The 20,624-nt window shown below is 35.9% G+C and overlaps 1 protein-coding gene across 3 annotated transcripts in view; it reads right to left on the reverse strand.

Moving 5' to 3' along the window:
* The window catches only part of GBP5 (guanylate binding protein 5), a 51,500-nt gene that overhangs the window by 4,873 nt on the left and 26,003 nt on the right, over nucleotides 1-20,624 (reverse strand). The window contains exons 11-13 of one of the 3 annotated variants that reach the window (XR_001595865.2): nucleotides 17,839-17,923; nucleotides 14,406-14,527; nucleotides 13,566-13,961 (exon numbers count right to left, since the gene is read on the reverse strand). Coding sequence is in view for 1 of the 3 variants with exons in the window: in XM_016136914.2 (XP_015992400.2) it covers nucleotides 14,499-14,527; nucleotides 17,839-17,923 (114 nt within the window). In the remaining 2 variants the exon portion in view is untranslated. Of the gene's footprint in view, nucleotides 1-13,565; nucleotides 14,528-17,838; nucleotides 17,924-20,624 lie in introns of those variants that run through there. The other 2 variants (XR_001595864.2, XM_016136914.2) reach the window with 2 other exon arrangements.

The raw sequence follows: 20,624 nt of genomic DNA on the forward strand, positions 1-20,624 counted from the left end.
AGGCTTCACGAAATATAAGATTATAACACTCTATTTTAAACTGATAACAACTTTACTTCAGTAACATTACTAAACTTTAAAGTTTTACTTCTCTTCCCCTCACATTTTAGGTTATCGATGTTATAGATTATATATTTTTTATATTGTGTATGCAATAACAGATTACTGAAGTTTTATGTTTATTGTTACTACATCTGACTTTTTAACTTTTAAGCTACAGTTGTAAGTGATTTACTCACCACCATTATCATATTACAGAATCTAATTTTGACTATATGTTTACCATTGCCAATGTGTTTTACACTAACTTGTTATAGTTTATGATGTAAATTAACATCCTTTCACTTTCACGCAAAGAAATCTCTTTAGCATGTCTTGTAAGGCAGGTCTAGTGGTGATCAACTCCCTCAGCTTTTGTTTGTTCAGGAAAGTCTTTCATCTTATTTGTGTGGACAGCTTTGTCAGGTGTAGAATTAATGGCTGTCAGTTTTCTCCTTTCAATATTTTAAATACATCATCCCATTGCCTGCCACCCTGCAATGCTTCTGTTGAGAAGCTCCTCAATAGTCTTATAATGGTTATTTTTTATGTACCTTCTCTCTTTTCTCTTGCTTCTTTCAAATTCTTTTCTTTGTCTTTGATTTCTGACTATTTATAATGTATTTTGGTGTAGATCCATTTGGGTTTCACCTATTTGAGACCTTTTGGGCCTCATGGATCTGGACATCCATTTCTCTGCCCAACTTTGGAAAATTTTCAGCAATTATCAATTTAAATACACTTTCTATCTCTCTCTATTTCTCATCTCCTTCTGGAATTCCCGTAAGGTGAATATTTTTCTTTTTATTGTGTGTCCTAAGTCCCATAGGTTTTTTTCCACTCTTTTAATGTTATTCCTTTTTTTTTTCCCCCCTCTGGATATTTCAAATGTCCTCTTTTCTTGGTCACTGATTTTTTCTTCTTCTGTATGGCTTGGTCTGATTTTGAAGTTCTCCATTGAAATTTGCTGTTTAATTATTATATTTTTCAGACCTAGAATTTCTGTTTATTTTTTCATGTTGTCTATTTCTTTGTTGAACTTTTCGTTTTATGCAAGCATTGTCCGCCTAATTTTGTTTAGTTGTCTCTGTGTTCTTGTATTTTACTATACTTATTTAAGCGAATTATTTTGAATTCCACGTATGACAGATAGTAGATCTCCATTTATTTAGGGTCAGTTATTGGAGCTTTATTAGTTTGTATTCATGGTGTCATATTTACCTGATTTTTCATGATTTTGACTCCTTACATTTGTGTTTACACATTTGAGTAAGCTGCCTCCTTTCTCAGACATTACAGGTTTGCTTTGGCAGAGACAGTTCTTCATCAATCAGTACAGTTTAGGTTTCTGAATGTGTCTGCTGGAAAGATCTTTGTGTAGGTGGAGCTTACTATCAGGGTCTGTTTTGGGGTGAGACCAGTGCCTAAGGTCTGAGGTTGATGGGGTGCTGCTGGCCCAGAACAGTTGAATCATATTACAGGCTTGGTTTCCTCCCCAAGGTAGGCTTAGGATGGGCTTTGTGGATTGTTGGGTTCTCTGGTCAGGCTTCCAATATGGTCAGGACTTGGTACAGTAGAAGACCAGGCTTTGAATTAGCTTTCTTAACTCTGGTAGAACAACAGAATAAGCACCCAGCCCTGCATGGTCTATCGTTTCAATAACTGAAACAGGTAAGACTGTGGCCTTAATTCCTGGGTCAGACTGAGCCACTGGTGTTGCTTTATGCTCTCTATTCAAGTGCTACTGAAAGCAGGGTTATTTGATGGGCTTGCTTAGGTTCCCTGGTGAGGTGGGCCGAAGGCTGTATTAAACAATGAGCAGGACTATACTTTCCTTGTCTGAACAGAATGGCAGAACCAGTCTCAGAGCCAGCAGGATCTTTGAGGTCTTGACTCAAACTGACCTGTGTCCCAAGTTCCCTGGTCACACGGGTCCACTGGCTTTGCTCTCTAGATAATTACCTCTGCCTGTTGTATTCTCTGTTGAAGTGTAAATGGGTTATGCAACTTTCCAGGTGTTCTGGTCAGGCTTTCTGGCCAAGTAGAGCCAGGAGTTACACTCAGCAGTGTGTGGTGTTCTTAATTAGCTCCCCTGTCTGGTCTGTGTGGGCTGGCATTGATTGGCCTCCCAGGTGTTCCAGTCAGGCTTTCTGGTCGGGATAGGCCAGGAGCCACAGGCACCAGTGCTTGGGACTGTGAATTAGCTTCCCTGCCTGGTCAGGGGAGAAACATCTCCAAGCCTAGCAAGGCCTGTTGTGGTTTTGACTCAAGGTGACCTGCACCAGAAGTTCCCTGGCTAAATGGTGCCACTGGCTTTGCTCTGGTGATACATCCTCAAGCTTGGAGGTTCTTTTCTCAGTCATATCTAGTCTACCAATAAGCCTGTTAAAGGCATTTTCCACTTCTGTTAACAGTGGGTTTTATCTCTAGCATTTATTTTTCTTTTTTTCTGATGATCATCTTTCTATTTACATTGCCCGGATACCTTTTCAAATATAAAAATAGTGTATATTTATGCTTTAGAACCTGATGATTTGATAAACATACACATAGTGAAATGATTATTACAGTCAAGCTAATTAATATATCTTCTCCTCACATGGTTTCCATTTTTTGATTGTGATAGGAGCACCTGAAATCTACTTTCTTTCCAGTTTCAATACAGTATTATCAAATATAGACATCATACTGTACATTAGATTTTAATACTTTTCCATCTTTCTTAACTGTAGCTTTGTTTGACCAAAAGTTCCCTATTTCCCCCACCTTCCCCACTTCTTATATCCACTTTTCTACTCTCTGCTTGTATGTGTTTGATTTTTTAGATCCTTATAAAAAGATCATGCAGTGTATTTTTTTCTCTTTTTGTGCTTGGCTTATTTCACTTAACATAATGTCTTCTAGATCCATCCATGCTGTTGCAAATGGTGGGATCTCCTTTTTTAAGGCTGAATAATATTTCATAATATATAAATAACATATATAAATTATGTTAACTATTTATTTAAATGTGTTTTTAATATTTTATATATTTATATAAAATATATGTCTCCTTTTTTTTTTTGGCTAGGAACTTTATGGTTTGAGGTCTTACACTTAAGTCTTTAATTCATCTTGAGTTGACTCTTGTGAGTACTGTAAGACAGCAGTCCCCAAACTTTTTGGCACCAGGGACCACTTTCGTGGAAGACAATTTTTCCATAGACTAGGATAGGGAAGGGGATAATTTCAGGATGATTTGAGAGCATTACATTTATTGTGCACTTTATTTCTATATTATTACATTGTAACATATAATGAAATAATTATACAACTCACCATAATGCAGAATCAGATGCCACCAGATGCACCTGTACAATTGAAGCACACATCAACTCACTTGCTACTATAAAGCCTGCCACCAGATGCAGCTTAATTATCTTTTGCCACTCACTGATAGGGTTTTGATATGAGTCTGTAAGCAATATATTTATTATGGTCCCTATGCAGTCACGCCTCTCTGGTAACATTAGTCTGTTTTTAGAGCCACTCTTCAGTGCTAGCATCACCATCTCAGCTCCACCTCAGATGGTCAGGCATTAGATTCATGTAAGTAGCGCGGCAACCTAAATCCCTGGTATATGTAGTTCGCAATAGAGTTCGCACTCCTATGAGAATCTAATACCTGGTGATCTGAAGTGACTACGAAGTGTCAGTGTAAGTTCATCGATGGTGACAGTGCTTATTCCCACTGGTGAGATTAGAAAATTTCATGTCATGCGGCTTTAGGAAGAGGACACAGAAGGGTCTTGCCTCAGAATTAGAGAACAATACCCTAGACAGAGCACTGTTCAGATCCTGCCTGCAATTCTAAAAATCAACCCCAAAGGATCAAACTATTCTCAAGAATAAGTATTCTCAAGAATAGTTCATAAAAATGAAGCACTCAATAAGGTAAATTAAAATGTAAGGATTTCAGTGACAGAAATAAACCTACATTTACATGGTTACTTAATCTACGACAAAGGAGGTAAGAATGTACGATGGGGCAAAGACAGTCCTTCAATAAATGGTGTTAAGAAAACTGGACAGATACATGCAAAAAATGAAGCCAGACTACTTATACAAAAATAAACTCAAAATGAATTAAAGACAAATGTGGAACCTGAAACCATCAAACTCCTAGAAGAAAACAAAGATGTAAACTCTTTGACATTTCTCTTAGCAATAATTTGTTGGATATGTCTCCTAGGGCAAAGACAAGAGAAGCAAAAATAAACATCAAACTAAAAAGCTTTTGCTTAGTTAAGGAAACCATCAATTAAAACAAAGGTAAACCTACTGAATGGTAGAAGATATTTGCAAATGATGCATTCAATAAAGGGTTAATATCTAAAATATATAAAGAACTCATACAGCTCAAGATCAAAAACACAAACAATCCAATTAAAAAATGGGCAGAAGACCTGAATAGACATTTCTTTATGAGGACATACAGATGGCCAACACACACATGCAAAGATGCTCATCACTAATCATAAAGGTAATGCAAATCAAAATTATAATGAGATATCACTTCATACCTGTCAGAATGACTACTATCCGAAAGTCAATAAACAAGTGTTGGCAAGGATATAGAGGAAAGAAAACTCTCATACACAGTTGTAGGATTGTACAATGATATAGCCACTATGACAAACAGTGTGAAGGTTTCTCAAAATTTAAAAATGAAACTACCATATGACCCAGCAATTCCACTTCTCTGGGGAGAGCTGGAGTCAGAACAAACCTCAAAGGCTGGCCTCAAAACTCTACCATCCTAAAATAGTTGTATCAGACTGTGGATCAATTTATACCCTAGGGTTTATTTGGAAACAAAAAAGTAATCAACTGGACCCTAAGAATCAAGTGTGAAATCGACAGAAGAAAACAACTTAGAGAGACAGTCAAAGAGAGCCCTACTGAAACCGGATATCCCTCTGGGTGACTGCATGCATGCCTGAAACTGCACACTTTGGGGAGTGAGAAAGAGTCTCTCACTGACCAAAATTTAGTGAGGCTCTCCTGAGCTACCTTTTTGATTAGGCATCCTAACCAATTTTATGTTGTGTGCAATTTATCACAGTAATTTTTTTAACCTTTCTGATTAATGTATTGAGAATCAACGAAAGAGGAGCAAACCCAATGACTTTTTGTAACAGAGTGAAATGCTCCCTCTCTGATTTCACTTTGTTCAAGCCAGTGTTGTTCCCATGACCTTCGGGATAATAGCTCTGCTTAGTCTGGCATAAGGACATGCTAACCATTAAAGTAATTCTGTTTGAGGCTTGAATTTTACAAAAACAGCCTTTCTCATCTCCCTTTCCCTTGACATAAAAGATGCCTGAACTCTGAACTCCTTCAGGATGAATTTGAGGAACTACTAGAACTCCCATCTCCTTAGCTGGAGGTTTCTCAATCAATACACATTTCCTTACTCCAAACTCTGACATTTTGAGTTTTGGCCTTTCAAAACGTCAGGTACATGGATTTTCTACCAGTAACATTTGACCATGAGATCAGCTTTGGCAAAGGGCCACCTGAAGCTTTCTAAAATGTCCAGTCTGTTTGTAAAAAATTTAAAAGAACTGACTGCCTTGTGCTTGCTCCTAAAAACAACAAAAAAGAAGATGCTGATACTCTCAAGCACATTCCCCCGCCCCCTGTTTCCTCTAAATTGCACACACAGTTACTATGTTTTGAAAGAGCTTTGTATGCAAATTTTCTGGCCAGGAAAATAACCTCTTACATCAGGGTTATTTGAGTTTTCCCTTTCATTGTACTTCTGAAGTGAAACTAAAAACAATAAAGAGTTGTTTTTATAATAGGGTAATTTCTGGGAAATATTTTTTTTCTGCTAAAGAAAAATGACAATGTCTTTTTAAAAATCTAAATCCATAGTATACTGCATCAAAAACATTTGAGAACTAAATAAATCACTTTTGCTGAAGGTGACTCCAAATCCGACATTCTTCCACTGCATGCTAAAACCATATCATGGACCAGAATAACTTCATGTTATGTGCAGCTGCTGCTTGGCTGGAATTTACCTAAACTGTAGATCCCTCAAAATTGCCTAATTTAATTTAAACTACATTCCTCTGTCTCCTCGTGTCATATTTTGCCACAGAATTTCCAAAGCCATGATGTCTTTGCATTATTTGCAACTCTAACAGTTTTTACATACAGCCTCCTTTTCACTTGTAGCAACTGAAATAATGTACAAAAAGGTCAAACAAAGTTTTTTATTTTAATATCTGGCCCCAAAATTCTTGACAGTGAGAGAAATTTTAAATACTTTAAAATGCCTATTGGAGTACAAGGGTGACTCTCAGAATCTAAGTATTATTGAAACCTAAAAAGCAACTTAAATGTCTTTGTTAGAGAAATTTTGTTTGATTTTAAAAGCAAAGTAGTCAGTAGAAGAAAGAAAGCAGAATACTGGAGAAGAGAGAGGAGAGCCAGACTGGGAGAAAAAGACTGGGCTGGGTCATTGTGGAGTTAATGGTTTATGGTTCCCCTTAAAGTTGTGTTGAAAAAAAAAAAAAAGCTTAAGAAGAAAGGTATCTTCCTCCATCTACATCTTCAAGAAAATCTACTATACTCACAGGTGTTTTTTGAGTAGTTTCCCATTTGAGCATGTGGGATATGGGAGGCTTTATACCCTGCCTCCCATTGTATTACCATCTCAAAATTGAGAAATCACCTTGCCATAACTTCACGAGTTGTGCTGGAAGGAATTCAACAATGACTCAGTGTGGTCTCGGCTAGCCCACAAACACCACTCAACTATAATAAGAAAATCATAGAAACTATTTCTTTATTTACTTTTTTTGGGGGGAAGACATACAATTCAGATGTCATGTTTCAGTCAGAGCAATGTTTTTGTTTGAATAGGTGCTCCTAGTAAAGTAAGTCCAGCAAGAACTAGTGCATGAAAGAGAGCTCCAAATATAAAATACCAGGTAAAGAAATGGAAGCCCATGATGATATACATAGAAAACCCTAAAGACTCAACAAAAAAAACTATTAGAGCTAATATATGACGTCAATAAATTTGCAGGACACAAAATCAATCAGTTGCATTTCTATACATTAAGAATAAATTATCACAAAGAGAAATTAAGAAAGTGATCCCATTTATAATAGTACCAAAAAGAATAAACTATTTAGGAATAAATTTAAACAGGAAAGTGAGACTTGCACACTGAAAACTATAAGTTGTTGATAAAAGAAATTGAAAACACAAAGAAATGGATAGATGTTCTATGTTCACGGATTGAAAGAGTTACTATTGTTAAAATGTCCCCACTACCCAAAGGGATCTATAGATTCAATGAATTCCTCTCAAAATTCCAATGCCATTTTTCACAGCAATAGAACAAAGAATCCTTAAATTTGTATTTAACCATAAAACACCACGAAGGTAAAAAGAATCTTGAGAAAGAAGAACAAAGCAGGATGTGTCACACTTCCTGACTTCAAAATATGCTACAAAGCTATGGCAATCAAAACAGTATGGTGCTGGCATAAAAATAGACATATAGTCCAACAGAGCAGAATAGAGAGCCACGAAACAAACCCCTACACGTATGATCAACTAATCTTTGAAAGTGTGCTACAAATAAACAACGGGGAAAGAATAGCCTTTTCAGCAAATGGTGCTGGGAAAACATGATATCCACAAATAAAAGAATAAAATTGGACTTTTATCTTATACCACACACAAAAATCTACCAAAAATGGATTAAATACTTAAATATATGACTTGACTACTAAACTGCGAGGAGAAAACAGGGTGAAAACTTCTTGACATTGGCCTTGGCAATGGTTTTTTTGCATCCAATACCAAAAAGACAGGCCACAAAAGCAAAGTAGACAATTAGAGTTAAATCAAAATACAAAGCTTTTCATGCCAAAGGATGCAATGAGCAAAGGAAGATGCAACTAACCAGGTATTGAAACAGTATTTTTGTTCTGTGGTTGGACATCTGTGGATGTGGAGGGCTGACTTATGTCGTACATGGATTTTCTACTGAGCTGGTGTTTCTAACCCCATGTTGTTCAAGGGTTAATTGTAATGTCATTTATTTCATGATTATGGGCAAGCATGATGACGAGGAAATGTCATATAACATTTTTCCAGGTTCAACTGCCTGGAATATCAGACTCGTTCACAATGGACCTAGTTACTCATGTTCAGCCAGGATTATAAGCTCCCTGAGGGAGTAACACATATACAGGCTGGACTTCTTAGTGCCTAACCCAGGTTTTGGCACTTTTAGCATCTAATAGATACTAATAAAGTCAACTTTCTATTTTTTTGCACACATGATCCAGAAACAGCTACAACTTCTTTACATAGATTTCATATTTTATCCTTATTACAAATACTTTTACCATAGTGTTACAGAGACATTTAATAATTTGTTTTTTCTATTTTTTATTTTTTAGTTAGAGTTGACATTTAATATTATATTATATTAGTTTCAATATATAGCACAATGGTTACACATTTATATAATTTGTGAAGTGATCCCCTGATTAGTCTAGTACCCACCTGGCATTATACATGGTTATTAGAGTATTATTGACTATATTTCCTATACTGCACTTCACATCCCTGTGACTATTTTGCAACTACCAATTTGTACTTTTTAATCCCTTCACTTTTTCATCCAGCCCCCTCTTTCCCATTTAGTATTCACTAGTTTGTTCTCTATATCGATGAAGCTGTTTTCAATTTGTTTGTTTATTTTATTCTTCAGATTCCACATATGAGAAAAATAATATGGTATTTGTTTTTCTCTGACTTATTTCACTTAGTGTAATACTCTCTAGGTCCATCCATGTTGCTGCAAATGGTAAGATTTCATTTTTTTATGACTGAGTAATATTCTATTGTACATATGTACCACAACTTCTTTATCCAATAATTTATCGATGGGCACTTAGGTTGCTTTCATAATAACTTGTTAAAATCAAAGAGCTACTAAGTAAGATTTAAACTAAAAAAGTCCTGTTCCAGAACCCATGCTATCAACCACTTCTCTTAATACTTCTGTGTTTGCTAAGCAAGCAACAATAATAACAATGTTTCCTATTTATCGATTGCTTTCTAGTAAAACTCTTTATATATCTAATTTAAGACTCATAATATTGCTTTATTACATAGAGTAATTATTACTTCCATTGTCCAAGGAGGAAAAAGAGAGAGAAGGTAAGAAATACATCCATGTAAAGCCATTGAGTTACACAAAGCTAGCAAATCATTAAGTGGTATTCAAACTTTAAAATCTGTTTGATTAAAACCACATATTTCTCTGTTCTTCACTATCTGCAAAGGGAGAGAGATAGAAAGAGAGAGAGAGAGAGAGAGAGAGAGAGAGAGAGAGAGAGAGAGAGCGCGTTACTTATATTAATTTTTTATCTTCTTTTCTAATATGTATGTTTATCCTCCTGCGCTTTCCTATAAATATTGCTTTAATTGCATCCTGCACAGTTCAAATGTAATATTTTCATTTTCATTTAGTTCAGAAGGTTTTCTATTTCTATTGTAATTTCTTACTTGAACTATAGGTTACTTAGAAATATATTTCTTAACTTAGGGTAGGTTTTCTAATTATCTTGATTTCTAACATTATTTAATCTGGTTAGAGAACGTACTGTTTGACTTCCATACTTTGAATAAGACTTATTTTACTTATTTTATTATGCAGTCAGGGGTTAAGAATATTCCTTGTGTGCTTTAAAGTATTACTACCTTGCACATGTTGGAACTAGTGTTCTATGGATATTCATTAGTTTAGTTTTGTTAATCATATTGGTCACAATTCTTTTAAACTCTTTGCTTTACTTATTCTAGAATTTACTGAGACAATTGTGGTCAAATTGCCAACTATGATTGTGGATTTCTCTTCTATTTTCTCAGCTTTTGCTTTGTATATGCATTTAAATTTAACTCAAATTTAAATGTTTTATGTATTTTAAGCAAATCAAAGCATTTATCATTATGAAATTACTATCTTTATCTCTAATAATCTTTTTGGCCTGAGAGTTCATTTTATCTAATATTAATAAAGCAACTCCAGCTTTATTTTAGGTTGTATTTATATGATATCATCTTTTTTTATTCTTTTATTTTCCTACACCATAGAATTTGGTTTTATCTTTTTATCTAAACGATAGTGGTATTTTCTGGAGCATTTAGATCTGCACTGTCTAGTAGAAATATAATATAAGAAACATATAGGTTTTAAATTTCAAGTCGTTATATTAAGAGAATTAAAAAGACAGGTGAAGTAGATTTAAACAATATAATTTATTTAGCCCAATACGTTCCAGTATATTATTTCAACATGTAATCAATATATTTCATCTACTGTATATGTTTGATCTAAGGAATTTTCTGTTTCTTTGTTACATATATATTTAAATTTTAAAAAGCTTCTGGGAGAAGTCTTTACATTAATAAAAAGACCAGTTGAGTTCTATAATTATAAATATGTTCTCCCCAAACCAAAGAAAAAAATGAACATGTCCTTTGCTGCTCCTTCTTCAATGCCATGGTCATCGGATAATATTTTAATTTTTTTCTGAAATAATTTAAAAACTTAAAGCCTAATCCAAAATTAAGATTCTTACCTATCTTTTAGGAGAATAGACTCAGATCCTAAAATAACCAGTCAGTGTGTCAGGAGAATTTGTGGTTATTTTAAACTCTAATCTGAAAGAAATTGGGCAAGGATGTACCAATTCTGCCTGTCTCTCTTCTTGCCTTCCCCAACTCAGTCTGTCTGATTCATATTTTATCAACAATAAATTCTAGAGTTCATCCCCATCTTTCTCATGCATGTAAAATTCTGTCATCAATTTCAGGACAAACTTTGAAACTTCATTTTCTGTTAATATAAGTGAGACTGAAAGTGAAAGTAAGGCAGGGCTACTTTGAAATCAGATTAATACTGAGAAATCAGCCACTGCTTCTTCTGACCAATAAAGCCTATTGTTTATTTCAAGCAATCAAAAAATAATTCCAGAGATAATTAAATCTTCTTGTGAATTATGTATAAAGTAAGGGTAAATAAAGCTTTTTTCTCTTTATAAGCTGAAAAATATTCCTTTCCCTATCCCCATGTAGAGTATTTCTTTGGAAATGATGAGCCAGGGTCTTTTCCTCAAACCGAATATAAATAAAACTCTCCAGAAAGTAAATACAACCCTTACCAGCTTTACAACCCAGGGATACCTTCAAGTGTCTGGTGGCCTCCATCCCTTTTGTAATATAAACACCCAGAAAGCTAGAGCTCCACAGGCTCCCTGACACCTTAAGAACTTAACCAATGTGCCTGTCTTAGCTGTAACTATTTCTTTTCCAGAAGGTAAGAAAACTTTTATTATGCTTTCAGATAAGGGAAATTAATTAAACAATATTTACCTCAATTTTTAACTGAGCATAGGGTGAACTTTATGAAGGAAAGTACAGAAATTTTTGAATGTAACAGCTAATTGTGCTTTCCAGTCCTTTTATGAAAAAACAGGACATCGATGATCCAAGGAAACATGTTACATACTGGCTATAAACAGTGCAAAAGCATTTTATCTACTTGGTTACATAAATAGTGCAAAATTTCATCCCAATTTTCTAATCACTTTTAGTCTACCTATATGCATGTACTTGGTTCTGCTACTCAATAATAAAATAGTTTTCTTTCTTTTCTACACTGTTATAAAGAGGGTATTCTTTGTTGGGAAAACTTTTAATTCACCAACAATATGAAATGATTGAGTTTGCTGCCTTCTCTCCAAACTCTTTTCCAGATGAACTAAAGTTATTAACCACAGATAAATATGGTTGAGAATGATTCCATTTATAGTATGAATAAAAATTATTCTTTTTATAGAAAACTTATAAATCAATAATTAGTACACAAAAGCCTAGAAACATATAAACTCCAAAATAAACATTATTTTTCTCTAACTGATGGGATTAGAGATTATTTTTATTTTTATACTTCTCTGAATATTGTGAATTTTTTCAGTGACTATGAATTATTTTATAATCATAGAAAAACATATACAACAAGAAAGTAATTTTCCTTTTGAAAAAGGCATTTATTCAAGAAATATTTCTAACGATTATTTGTTAGACAAGTATTTAATAAGCAATGACGATATACAAAGTCTGTCATAATTATTGTTCATCTATACATGGATGAATTATTCTGTTAAGGTGGGAGATATAGAAAGACAATGTGGAATTAGGGATTGGACTATTCCTTTGGTTTGGACAGAAACCAGGGACATTTACTATAGTTGTAGCATCTAGTGTTTTATCCTGGTGAACAAATAAGGAGATACATTGTTATTTTTTTTCCAACTGGTAATTTACATCATTTATTTCAGAAAAAATAATGTGCTATGTGTGTTTCCAAGCTGCCTCCAGCTTAAACCCATTCATGAGCGTGTGAATTCTAATCTGGAATCATCCCCTTAACTCGGTGATTTAGTCGAGGAAAGATTCAAAGAGTTTGTTTATTGACATAAAGGTTTCCAAAAATAATGAAGTTAGTGGTGTTTAAAGTATGTTATCCATTAGGAGACGTGAACAAGACCAGATTCTCACGTATAAACAGGACATAAAGCATGACAGTTCCCAGTAGCTCCCGCCAGTTGTGCGCGTTCTAGGGGAGGAACCTGTGGTTCTGCTTCTCGCCCCTCCAGAGAGGAGCCCATCCCTGCCACAAAATTTCACTGTGTCCGCCTTGGAATGAATCTTCGCTTCACAGAGAGGGACCTCCTCGGGCTGCACAGATTGTTTAAATATTCTTACTTTCTTGTTATATTAAATGTATGCCTATGCGGCAGAAGTTAATCTGAGACTGAGAAGGCTGCAGGAGTCCACCTGATACTGTCTTTTCAGCTCTCCTGAGCTTCTTAGAGCTATCTCCTATATTCTTGCAGAGGGGATCTCCTCTATTTTCCTTCACATTTCTAATAATTTTCTGCCCCAAGCTCTACTCTATCACTGAAGTATTGCCTTAAAAATATATTATGCGAGAACTACCAAAGACCAGGTTAACAGGTGAGAACATGGCATCAGTGAAACGGGTATAGATTAAGTCTATAGAGAAAATAGAGAAAAATAGAGAAAATAGATAAATAATTTTAGAACTGGCCATGCTGTGGACTTCTCAGTGTACAAAAATAATATGTGCAAGAGTAGTTGTGAACCAGCGTTCTGAAAAAGTTGTTGAAAAGGTACTTGAAATAGATCTTTTATTCCTTCAATAATTCAACAATTATTTATTAATTTTCAATTACATGAGAAGCCTTTTGTCTGGAGCCTGATCTTGGGGGTGCATATAAACTATTATGACAGATGAAAATGTATGCCTACCCTTAAAAGTGGGTAAAGATGAGGGAGCAGTAACAAGTTCTGTATACCCATTAAATCTCCCCAATACACATGGCCAGCAAACAGAATATTAAACTCTCAACCAAGAATGTTGACATGAAATTATAGCTGTTTATAGATCAAGAAGGGATTAGACATGAGGCAAGGAGAATAAGGCCCTCTCTGGAGAATAAAAATCTTCCCTAGAGAACCCTAATACAAATTTCTCCAGTCATTTTACTCCATCAAGCACAAGAGTTTTGCAGTGAATATTAAACACCAATTGCCACTCAACTGTCACCACCATTAGCATGAATCTTAGTCAATGCTCATACAAAAGTTGAACTCAAGTGCTGAATGAGGTTACTCGGTTGATCCACTCACCCAGGCCATGCTCTGGTACCTGGAATCAGCCTTAAGATATGTTCCAGGTACTCATCTTCAATGATGGTGTATCTGTCCATTTATCTTCATCTTCAGGGTGAAATCCAGATAGTTCAAGCAAATTCTGGAAAGAAACTTAAAACTCGATGGAGTCTTCTACTTCATCAGGTGTTGAGGAGGATTTTTGCCCTGATTAGCTCTGTTAGTTGAGTAACAAAGCTGGGAACTTAGCTAAGAAAGAAAAGCACCCCAATTTCCAGATCTCACACACAAAAATAAATTTATAAACATGAACTTTTGCCTTGTGTGCCTTTCTCAACAGTCTCAGTTGCCATAGCTGTAAACTCAATAAGGATTTATTAATTTGTGTCATTAACCCTGGCGTTAAGATGAAAATCTTGCCCTAAAGTACCCAAATGTTTGTACTCTCAAGAAACAATTTCAAGTAAGAGAATTAACCTCATCCACAACTTGGATTCACTGCTTGCAAGAATATGTCACAGAAGTTTTATTAAGATGATGAATTAAATGGCAAGAGCAAAGAAGATTTGTTGACTCTCTGACTTACCTTTTCACACACCCAGGTCCTTGGTGTCCAGAAGGACCTGTATGGTTTGGCTTGGAGGGGTGAGGAACACAACACATCCACATACCAAGGGTTTCAGATCTTACTGGAACCCAGATGGAAACCTGTAAGGGAGGAGTAAATAACACACAGTGACAGTGGATAGTCCAGACTGCCCAGAAGCTACACGGTTAAACTTGTAAGATTGTAGGGCCCAGTAGAGAGAAAAGTTGCTTCCATTTCAGCGAGGTCAGTCAACCCAACCCTTACACATATTAAGGACTTTCTCAAGAAACACTTGTGTCCCCTGTTCACCTCAGATCTTCATAAACTCAAATAGACCACATTACAGGTAATATAAACTCTGTTAACCTGTGTCTTTTTATCTGACCCTCAAAAGGATATAAAAAGCATGCATTCATAAGTATAATTAGAGAGGGGACTGAGACAAGAACTCTATGATTCTGGTTCATCTCCATGTAGCACCTCCTTTTCTTTATTTGGGTCATTGCTAAGAGAAGGCCACCTCAAAGAAGAAGACACTGCCATGGAAAGGACAGCACTGAGGACCAAGTTTTGAAATGTAGTTATGTAATCTATAATGTGAGGCTCTGAATGCCTGGTTAAGTAGATAGGATTTGTTAGATAACAAAATCAGTTATGTTTTTGATAGGGACAGTGAAAAAATAAAAAAATAGAGTTAGAAAAATTAGTTTGGTGTTAGAAAAGGAAACTAATTAGGAACTGAGAACCTAGAGTAGTAGAAAGCTTCTGAAATTTTAGAGGTGGGATGGACTCTAGTGACCAGTTAGTCCACTGGGAAATCATCTTGTTATTTGATGTCATCTTCAGTAGAAAATAAAAAAAAAATAGTGTTGAAATTCCCTAACTAATATTTATTTCTCATTTTCTGAATCCTTTGAATTAAACCTATGAATTAATTTAGGTTAGGCCAAAAGAATGTCCTTCCCTGAATGATGGTCAAGAATTCCCTTTAAAAAAAAAAGATAATTACTAAATATTTTGCTTAGAAGCTAATTTATGGATTAGAAAGCAAAAGGGGAAAGAGAGGGGAAGAGGAAATACAGATGAAGCGAAACAGAGAGCTGGATGTGTAGGATCTTGAGCTTTCAATGGACTGTAGTTCAACCCGTAGTGGTGCTGAGCCAGAGAAGAATTAATACATTTGAAAAAAAAATGACGGCATGTTCTAAATAGACAGAAGGTCCTAAAGAACTACAGGGAGATTCTTCTAAAAAAAATCAATAAGAACCATAAGAAACAAATAAGTTAAAACACACACACACACACACATACACATACACTCTACGTCGGGAAGCAGTAAAACATTCATTTTATTTCTAGGCCAGTTCTGCTGAAACAGTCTTTTAGTAGAACACCAGTGAGGACTAAGTCTAGGTCTAAACTATTCTATTGGTTTCCATAAAGATAACATTGAAGAGAAAGTTTAATGCATGTTTGTGGTTAGCACAGTCTTGAAAGTTGTACAAGACCTGCAAACCACTTTTAGATTTTTTGTGGCTCTTGGGACATTTATCTGTGATGATTCAAACACTGTATAATTAGCCAAGTCTTTAGGTAATGATTCTCAAAAAAAAAAAAACAAAAAACAAAAAAACAAAAAGCAAAAAATATATATGTATATGTGTTTTTTGGCCTTTTTTTGTATATATATGTATATGTATATGTATATACACACACACATACATATACATATATATACAAATACATACATATATATGAGGTGTATATATATATGCCTCAGTATCAGAACTAGTAAGTAAATGTAGTTTTATCCTAAATTTGCTATTACAATGGGGATAGGGGCTGAGATTTCATATCGACTAGTTGTTTTTCTCACATTTTACATAGCTAATTGCAAATGATGATTAAGTAAAATTTTAGATCTTGTAAACTCAGGGAAGAGGAAACAAAAGAGAAGTGAAATTTTTGCTTTAAAAAATAGGAACAACAAACAGCAAATAAATATGTGAAAAATGCTCTCAAACTTATTTATAGTGAAGCATGTGATTACAACTATACAGTTAGCAGATTAGCGAAAGTGAAAATGTCTGACATTACTAAATGGTGGAAAAGATGTGGGAAAACCCCAATTACTGTTAGTAGTCATGTGAGTTGCACATGAAATTTGAAAAGTTGTCTTTGAACTTTTATCTGAAAAGCTGAAAACACACATGCCCTATGACCTTGCAATTCCATTTCTGGGTATAATACACAAGGAAAGTTTGAGTATAGGTATACCAGGATATAAGAACAAAAGCATTTATAATAGTTGAGGTCACAAAAAAGAAAATCTGGAAATACTATCAACACTCATCAATAATAAATGAAGAAACAAATTGTGGTATCGTCACACAATGGCACGCTATCAAATAATAAAAATAAATTACATATATGTACAAGAAGGTGGATAATTGTTACAAATTCTTGAAATGAAAAACAACACAAAAGAATGCATACAATAAGTCCATTTATACAAACTTCAAAAGCAAGCCAAATCAAACTGTTCTTTAGAAACACATAGACTGTGCAAAATTATTTTTAAAAAGCAAAGAGGAAGAAGTGTTATGAAAATCAAAAGTAATGGTGAACACTGATAGGGTGTGAGAGGTGTGATTTGGACTTTTGGGTGTATATAATGTACTTCTTGAGCTGAGCAGTGATTACACAAATGACCGCTTTACACTTATTTGCTTTATTGTATATGTATGTTTCATACAGTTTTCCATGTGTGTTATAATTCACATATTAGAAAACACCAAATACATAAAGAGAAGAGAGTATAATTTATCAACTTTTGTCATGAAATGGAGCAAGAAAATAGAAACTTAGCTCTCTTGAGATTTGAGAATAATATCTTCTTTTCTCCCTCCCTTCCTCCTTCCTTCCTTCTCTCCCTCTCTTCCTTTCTTCCTTCTTCCATTTTTTTTAAAAGAGGACAATAAACTAAAAATTTATGCTGCTGGGAATGACACTGTAGTTTGGGAAAAATGATGAAGGAAAATGAAAGGAAATAATGGCCGAGCTGAGCTCCTGAGCAAGTGAGAGGGGATGGGATCCAGAAGACAAGTGTGTGTGTGCGTTTTTGCTTTTAAGAAGAATAAAATTTTGTGGACAGATAAGGTTAAGGTTGTAAATTTAGTGGTGAGAATCAGAAATTTTCTTCAGTCAGAGGGGTTAGACTCCTCCTTACGACAACTGTGAAGGAGGTGTGAACAGCCTCTGTTATCACTGCTTCCTAGCAAATGGCTCCTGTCTCAAGACAACACTTAACCATTTTTCTCTCCTGCAAGGCAGTTCATTAGGTAGGATTTTCCTGTTTGATACAGGTCTCCGATGGCCATTACAATCATCTCGAGATCTTGTCAAGATTCTGTAATGCTTTGGGACTCACCATCAGTTGCTCCTCCTGGTTTTTCACCATGCAAATGGGGACTGTCATAGGTCCAGATGCCGTGATATTCCGTAACCTGGAAGAGCTATTCAGTATAATAAAAGATCCCAGTCATCTCTAATTGTCATACAAATTACCCACATACCAGCTTTCTGCTTGTGGAATGTATATATATCAACTTCTTATATTACATATATATCTCAGGGAAATGCATGTAGCCTAGTATACGGATGCCTATGTCTATCATCTCACTGATCTTTAAATGCACCCTAAAATAACCTTGCCCGGGGAAATGAATAAATTTAATGGAATGAGAAAAGCAAACCACTGGTGATAGAGTCCTGAGAAAACTAACATTTTGGGGTAAGTAGAGGCAGAATGGGACATGAAGTTGATGAGAAAACTGATCAGAAGAGTTTCTAAGATTTTCAGGGCACTACGATATCTCATTAATTCTACAAATACTTATCGAGTACCTACCACATGCTGCTCTGTTTTAGTTGCTCAGTATCCAGAAGTGAACAAAACATGAGTACAAATTCCTGTCTCAGGGAACTCTAATCTAGTAGGGCCTGACAGGTAATTAACATAACCAACAAGTAAAGATTTATATGCATGTTAGATGATGGTAAATGATCTCAAGAAGAATAAGCAAGGAATGCACTATGCAGGGAATTGAGATAGTGATTGTTGGGGGTTGAATTATATGTAGGGCATTCTGAGAAAGACAAAATGAAGGTGATCAGTGACCATGATAAGAACAGATTTAGTGCAATGGTCAAAACAGGAGGCGGACTGGATGCAGGAGTGACCATGAAAGAAAGGAGAAGAGAGGAAAAACGTGGCTTGCCTCAACATGCAAAAAAGACCTTTAGAGTGCTTAAAAATGTTTGAGTCCAGGATTTAACTGGACAAGAGAAGACATTTCTTGTTTCTAGTTTCAGTATTTGACGATCTTCCCATATCTGAAAGAATCCTGCATTTGAGTGAGGCTCTACTCTCATTGTTTTCGTCTCAATGAATGGAAAATTTCATAGCACTGAGTGATAGACAACAACGAGAGTTCACTGTGCCTTTATTCTCTCTAAGACAATGCCAAGCAACATCCATATGTCCCCACATTGCTGGCAGCCCTCTGCCTAAGGTATGGTTACTTTGAATAGTCATTCAAGCAGTCCTGGACTCCAAGTGGTAAGAGCTCTCATATATGAGGGTGCCCCAAAGTTACTGTCCACAGAGTCATCTGGAGTGATGATGTAAAATGCTCCAAACCCATATTTTTAATAAGTACTGCAGGTTGTTATCTGTGCATGAACCACACATTTAGAAATAGTGCTTGCCAGACAAAACATATTTAGACCACATATTTTAAACAATTGATTAACAATAGAGTAGGAAGAGCATATTTGGAACGCTGGATGTGATTAAGACAAAAATAATCAATAGTTCAAATTTTAGATTTAAATTGTCCCTAAGGTAAAGATCATCTCTCTCTCTTTTTCCAATGCCAAGCAGGGCATCTTTAGGGAACGTCTAAGGAGGAGTGAAGGAAGAGACCTTACACTGCACCTCTCAAGGTGGCTGGGTTTGGTCCCTCGGTTCAAAAAAGACTACCCACAGATGAGGGTAGGGTGCACACGCACTTCTCCCTTGCAGCTCTTTGTGCAGCCCTGGGTGGGTGCCTGAGGAGGAACACCACATCCTGGGGACACAGTGTGATCACTGTCACCTCACAACTACCTAGCCTCCAAACCCAGATGCTGAGAGATAACCCTGACACAAAGCATTCTGTGGGCCACACACCATCTGGCTACCCGCTGCCTTGGCCACCTGCCAGTATAGAGTCTACCTCTGGGCATTGTTGTTGTCATTGTTGTTAGTTAAGGGACACATGCATGGAAGACCATGTTTAGGAGAAACTTTACGTGGGGAGGGAGCTGCAGTCAGGGGGCAAATTCTCACCTGTCCCTGCTTGTTTCTTGCAGGCTCCTGCATTGGGCTCCTCCAGATATAGACTGTTCTCTTTAGAAGATGAAAAAAGGGTTGGAAATTACAGCCAGCAGTTATGGGTGAGATGAGGAGATCCGAAATTGAAAGATCACTCTTCTTCTCTTCTCTTGAGGGGCCGGAGAGGAGAGGAGCTCGAGCTGCTTCGAGGAGCTATAGACGCAGAGAAGATGTACTCGACCTATGTAAGCTCTTCTTCTAGCTCTCGAGCTGTACGCTTTCTGATTACTTTCTTTCTCTTCTCTTCTCTTCTCTTCTCTTCTCTTCTCTTCTCTTCTCTTCTCTTCTCTTCTCACCTTGCCTTACCTTTCTTTCTTTCCGGCTTTAACAGTTGGGGTTTTCAACTGTTTTTACAGAGGTTGGAGAAATGAGTTGAGAGAAATGGGATGAGGTGGATGTCAAGGTTCGTGGTACCCACATCCAGCTTTGAAAACTCAGAGCCATCCCTCTCACAGCTGGTTTGGGTTTCCTTGACGTGAATGTGACCAAGTAACGGTAAAACGTTACTGTCAGGGGTGATTTACAAAGAAAGAGGTTTGAGGTTTTTTGTTTATTTGAGTTGGTTTGTGGTTTGGGGGAGAATTTCCACTCACTCAGTTCTTATTTGTTTTTCTTTCTTTTCTCCACGTTTGTCTTAAAAAGTACTCTTGTAGTTAACATGAGTACTCTTTTCACAACAATACAAACACATATATGTACATGCATATAGAAAAACTCTTAAATGATAGTCCAGAGATCTAGCCTCTTGTTTTAGAAATAGTGGGATTTTTTATACCCAG

Source organism: Rousettus aegyptiacus, unplaced genomic scaffold, assembly GCF_014176215.1.
Source record: "Rousettus aegyptiacus isolate mRouAeg1 unplaced genomic scaffold, mRouAeg1.p scaffold_m13_p_1, whole genome shotgun sequence".
Classification (NCBI taxonomy): Eukaryota; Metazoa; Chordata; class Mammalia; order Chiroptera; family Pteropodidae; genus Rousettus; species Rousettus aegyptiacus.